Genomic DNA, 3,839 nt, shown 5'->3' on the forward strand with positions numbered 1-3,839 from the left:
CAAGTGGGGGAGGCAAAGGAAGCTGGCGCTGCCGCGGGAGGCAACGTCAAGGAGACGGCCGAGGCGATCAAGGACAAGGCCGTGGCTGTCGAGACCAAGGTCGAGGGCAAGGTCAAGGAGGCCCTGGGCAAATAGATATATACCCCTTTTTGCCTCCTTACCATGAACGAAGGACGAGCGTACTGAAAAGATGCGGCTACTGCGGTCTTCCTAATACGGGGGTCCGCAGACGATCGATCCGCGTGGGGTGTGGGGGAGAGGGACAGAGAGACCAGCCGCGAAATGGCTTGCGGCAGATGGGCCTGCGGACGCGCTGCAGCCCCGATATCTGGGGCACAAGGGAAAGGCTTGAGATGGACAAACGAGGGATCGAGCTGGATGATCGCAGAAAGGGCACCTTGGACAGCATGGGGGAGAGAGAGGGCCATCATGTATTATCACCTCTGACATTACCTCTGCCTGTAGAAATCCTATCTGCCTGGCATGACAGACAATGTAGAATGAGGCGTGCCCATCATTCATCATCGAGGACGTGGTCCTTGACAACACTTTTGTTGGTCTTGTCGGGATATGGCTTTGGGGAAAGTCGGATCCATCTGGACATGGTGGTGGCTTGGACTGCCGATCTGAGATTAGGATGGAGCGAGCGGCCTACAAGCTGCCGCAGGTCAAGCTGTGGCCCGGAGCAAGGATGAATATCAGACAGTCACCGACCGTGCCAACCCCCACCTGCCTTCGTTGCACGAAACGAAACGGCGGATCTCGCAAGCTCATCGAGCGGGCAAAATCTCGGCTCGCTATTTCGGGCCATTGGCACCTCGAAACGAGAGTTCGGGGGCAAGGCCCGAAGACATGCTTCGTTTCACTGTCACGAGCCAAACAGCAACCTTATCCACCGCGCTACCCAAAGATAGACGTCGCCACATAATCACACCGAAACCCAAGGGGGGTGGGCAGCTCAGGGCCCTTCGGTAACCCCCCACCGAAGTGGACGAGAGGGCGGTACGGCTTGGCGCGCGTTTGCTCGAAAAAGCCACGAACCATCTTGGGGGTGTCGTCGACTCTCACACGGACGACGGACGGGTTGCAAATGCCTGTTCTAACCTTGGATATCCGCACAGCCAGGAGTCATACTCACGGGAATAAAACACTCGTGTAACATGACCGAATTAGCCCAGTGTCCCCACCCTGGCTTGAGAGACCATTGGGGTGTAGTGGTCAAAGAAAGTCATCTCTCGTTCACGTATCTGCAGCGGACGAGCGGCTATGGCGTCGTCACGGCTCTGCCGAGGTCGGCGGCGGAAGAATTACAGCGACGTAACGGTGTGCTCCTCACCCTGACTAACGAGACAATGACCTGGGGGTCGGGCCAATCGACGTGCGGCGACAGGGCCGGCGTGGGAGGACGATGATTTATCCCCGCACCCTGAGCCATCTGACGAAGGCCCTTCGTGGAGGTTTGGCGGGCTCCGGTTTCGACGCGACCGGTGATGAGAGAGGGGTTAGCAACAGCAATGAACAATCAGAAATCAAAAGTCCGATGGCAGAAAACAGCGCAGCGTCTTGAAAGGTACGTACCTTATCGACAAGGTGGGAGGCTGCGACGGACACAAGAAAGGGCAAAAGAGAAAACGGCGGGACGAAACGGTCGTGGGCCCTCCTCCGTCGTGAATCACCTCCCGCCCGGGACTGGCGATGGCGATGGAGGTCGACAACATTGGACCATGATGGATGTCCCGGCCGGCTTCATCCTCCGCCGAAAGAGGCATCTAATTCTCGGTCCAACACGGAAAACTGGAGGCATCTCCCGTGTTGACAGGGCCTGGCACCGGGCGGACGAGAAGCACATCGGAGCAACACGGAAGGGCAAGCATCGGCTTGACGACCGACAGGCTGGCAGCGTGGGAGAGCAGCCCACACCCCGCATTTAAGCAGGCCGCAGGGCGAAAATAGTCAGGAACAGGACTATCGCGTCGAGTTCTCCCGAGTCGTCGTCTTCGACCTGTTCGCCGCTCATGAGCCTCTGAATGGATGCTTTCCCCAGATCCGACCCCGGGAAGGTGGGAGAGCACGCAAGCACGCGGCAGGTAAAGCCGTCTTATCCTCGGTACCGAGGGATTGTCGCTTGGGGTATTCTCTTGGATCCCGCGATCTGGATGCACGATCTCGTCCGGGGTTCGTCGTGGTTTAGTTTTGCATGTGCCGACATTTGTCTGCACTCACGCACCCTCAGATGTGGCAGTAAGTACCCTTCTCGATGGAGGAGAGCTGTGTCGTGCCACCTCCGTTTGCGCTAGGTGACCGTTTTCCTACGTCCTTCCGTTTAGGTCGTGCAGGCGACTTGATTGTCATGTTGTGTTCAGCCTTTTGTGCTGATTGACTCAACAATCTCGCAAGAACCAAAAGCTGTTTGTCAATGGGGCCAGCAATAGAGTGGTGAGCTTCGTGATCAGTGCACTGTGGTTGGCCAATGGCCGGCGCGGGGCAGTCTCATTTGTTCCATGTGCTGGCGGCATGTGTCTTGTCTCATCATCACCAGCAGCAGCAGCAGCAGCATAAGCCCGAGACTTTAGAGTCTGGGCGAGGCTCAGATCTTTGCCAAGAAGCTCTGAGAGCAGAGGGAATGCGTTAATTGACTCGCGCTCTCGTCGCCATGGGCAGAACTGTAGAAGGGCGCACAGAAGAAAAAAAAATAGAGACGGCAGCGGTCAGCAGAAAGGGGGGGGGGATGGTGGGTGGGTGTTTGCGTGGAGATGGACCGTGGCTTGGACTCGATGGCGGGACAACCTTCTTTCTTGCCATCGAGCTGGCGCTTCACACCAGGGAGCTTGAGCTTGGACACGGACGCCATCTCAACACCAGTACCAGCACTAACACTGGGCCGGGCAGTGCCAGCAGGTCCCCTGGGCCTTGCTGGGGCACAATCACCGTCGACGGACTGTTTCCAGTGACAGCTGCAAGTGCATGCACGGGCGGGCGGTATCTCCCCTGGCCTCTCCAGTTCGAGTTGAGATGAGGTGAGGATCAATCGAAGGGCAGGGAGGGGGCGGGCTGGTTCACGTTGCAGGTGCGTGTCGACATGTCCTGCCCGTCCGCAGGCCCCTCCACTCCACCGCCAGCCAACCCAAAGATAGGTACTCTGGTACATGGTGATACGGTTCAAGTTTACGGTGTCGACGAGGTGCCCTGGGAAAGAACATCCATCCCAACGTTGCGCTCGCACTGCACTGGCTTGGGAAGGGGGCGTCAACAGGACGCAGAGGAGAAGTACCTCGGAACGAACGAAAGTCGTGCTTCCCTCTACTGGTGCCTGTCTACCTACCTACACGCAATGGGCTCGGGCTCTTCAGGATCGTACAAGAGAGCCCCTCATTCCTCGTTCTCTTGCTGCTTTTCTTCCTTTCCGACTCCCATCTACTCTCCTCCAAAACCTACGCCCCTCCACCCCGCGTCGTCCACACCCACCACTTTGACGTCTTGCTCCCCGTCAGCGCTTCTGCCCTTGACGCATATTAATTACTCCTCATCCTTTCTATTGGCATCCATAAGAAGCAGTCCTATTATTTCGTCTTTCGAAATCGTATACGGTCTTGGATCACGACTCGACGTCGTGTCGCCCCCGTTGCTCTCCATCGACACTGTCTCTACGCCGTGTTAACTCGGGCCGAGCTACACTCCTGGATCTCTTATCGGCGACTTGACAGCGCGTCTCCACCACCCGCCACCACCACCGGTTTCGACCTAGGTCTTCGGTGCACCAGCAAGCTCCCAGGTCCGCGTCTAGCTCTCTGCTTCCAGCAAGGCGGGGCATCCAACCCCCACCATCGACCACCGATCCC

General features: G+C 57.7%; 1 protein-coding gene across 1 annotated transcript in view; it reads left to right on the forward strand.

Moving 5' to 3' along the window:
• The window catches only part of VDBG_05023 (conserved hypothetical protein), a gene marked incomplete at both ends in the record, with an annotated part of 876 nt that extends 741 nt beyond the window's left edge, over positions 1-135 (forward strand). The window contains one exon of the mRNA XM_003005371.1: positions 52-135. Coding sequence (XP_003005417.1) covers positions 52-135 — 84 coding nt within the window. The remainder of the gene's footprint in view (positions 1-51) is intronic.
• Between the last annotated feature and the right edge of the window lie 3,704 nt (positions 136-3,839).

The sequence above is a fragment of the Verticillium alfalfae genome, genomic scaffold (assembly GCF_000150825.1).
Source record: "Verticillium alfalfae VaMs.102 supercont1.5 genomic scaffold, whole genome shotgun sequence".
Taxonomy (NCBI): Eukaryota; Fungi; Ascomycota; class Sordariomycetes; order Glomerellales; family Plectosphaerellaceae; genus Verticillium; species Verticillium alfalfae.